The sequence below is a fragment of the Bison bison genome, unplaced genomic scaffold (assembly GCF_000754665.1).
Source record: "Bison bison bison isolate TAMUID 2011002044 unplaced genomic scaffold, Bison_UMD1.0 scf7180017864352, whole genome shotgun sequence".
Classification (NCBI taxonomy): domain Eukaryota; kingdom Metazoa; phylum Chordata; class Mammalia; order Artiodactyla; family Bovidae; genus Bison; species Bison bison.
Window position 1 is genome coordinate 4,882,713 of NW_011494924.1, and position 1,383 is coordinate 4,884,095.

The 1,383-nt window shown below is 46.7% G+C and overlaps 1 protein-coding gene across 1 annotated transcript in view; it reads left to right on the forward strand.

Annotated features, from left to right (window-relative positions):
• The window catches only part of TMEM178B (transmembrane protein 178B), a 408,156-nt gene that overhangs the window by 1,138 nt on the left and 405,635 nt on the right, over positions 1-1,383 (forward strand). The window contains exon 2 of the mRNA XM_010855025.1: positions 1-191. Within this exon, the coding sequence (XP_010853327.1) occupies positions 1-191 (191 nt within the window). The remainder of the gene's footprint in view (positions 192-1,383) is intronic.

Sequence of the window (1,383 nt, forward strand, 5' to 3'; positions counted from 1 at the left end):
GCCCCGGGCGAGCCGCTCGCGCCTGGACCGCTGGGAGGGCAAACTCCTCCGGGCCCGGAATCGCCGGCAACTCTTCGCCATGAGCCCCGCCGACGAGTGCAGCCGGCAGTACAACTCCACCAACATGGGCCTCTGGAGGAAGTGCCACCGACAAGGCTTCGACCCTGAGATCGCGGCCTTGATTCGGAAAGGTAAGCGCTTAGAGGCGAGGCGTGGCGCGGCGCTGCGGAGAGCCGCGCGCCTCTAGGCCCGGCTGCCCTCTCCTGCCTTCGCCCGGCCGCAGCCTCTCAGATCTCTTGGTATCAGGAGGTCAGGTTATCCAGGCTCGGCTGAGCCTTGAAGTGGCCACATCTTGCCTCCCAACAGCTCGTAATGAGGCTTACCTCTCCCTACTTAGCCTCTGGTCTTGGGTTTGTCTGATGGGATTCCGATAGAATCTCATGGTCCAGGGGTTTTAACCCAGGAAGATGCTTCAGTAGTCTCTGAAAAGGAAGGGAATCTGTAATCTTGTGCGGTTAACAGAGGAATGAAACACTTTAAGAGTGTTATGTCGGGGTAGACAGGCTCTTAGTTTTAATCTTTGGTTTACGTGTTGAACTGATTCATCAAAGGCAACTGGGGAAACATCTCACAGGGAAGGCCTTATTCATGCCAGAAATGTTGAAGTGCTATACTCTGCCCGGCATAATGCGGGCACTAGTCATAGAAACATCAATAAATCACAGCCCCGGCCCTATTTCAGCCCAAAGCCTGTTGACTTGTAGCAGCACACCACAATTCTTGATCTGTCTTTTTGAGTGGTTGATAAAAATGTCTCCTGCACACTGAATATTAGCAGCATCTAATAAGCACACGAAAGTAGGTGTTTTTTTTTTTTTTTTTCTTTCTTTTTTCCCCTTTAACACCAGAGGGGGTACTTAAGAGAGAAAAAAAATACTATTTTCAGAAGATTTGTAGAAAAAATATCCAGAGTATATGAAGGCAGAAAACAAACTGCATTTGCTAATGATAAAAATTTACTTGATACTTTAATATGATCACAAAAATTTTTTAAAGTCTGCTCATCTGATGCAGTTTGTAGATCTTGCATGATTTATACTTTGGGGAGCATCCTGTTCCATTAGCTCACTGAAATATTGTTTGGATGTATAGTAATATTGCTTTGAAGAAGGGAATGTGCGTGCTGGAATATGCATTAATGATAGCTGCACCCTGGAAGTTGTGGTGCCGTTTCATGAGTTCCTCCCACCCCCTGCATTTTCTTCACCTGTTAAATGGTAATACCAAGGTGAAAACAATGTTGTTGTCTGAAAAGTCTTTGTGGCTACCGTATGAGGTAGTTTTTCCTAATGTTAATAATGACAGTGCAGGGTTGCTGCTATT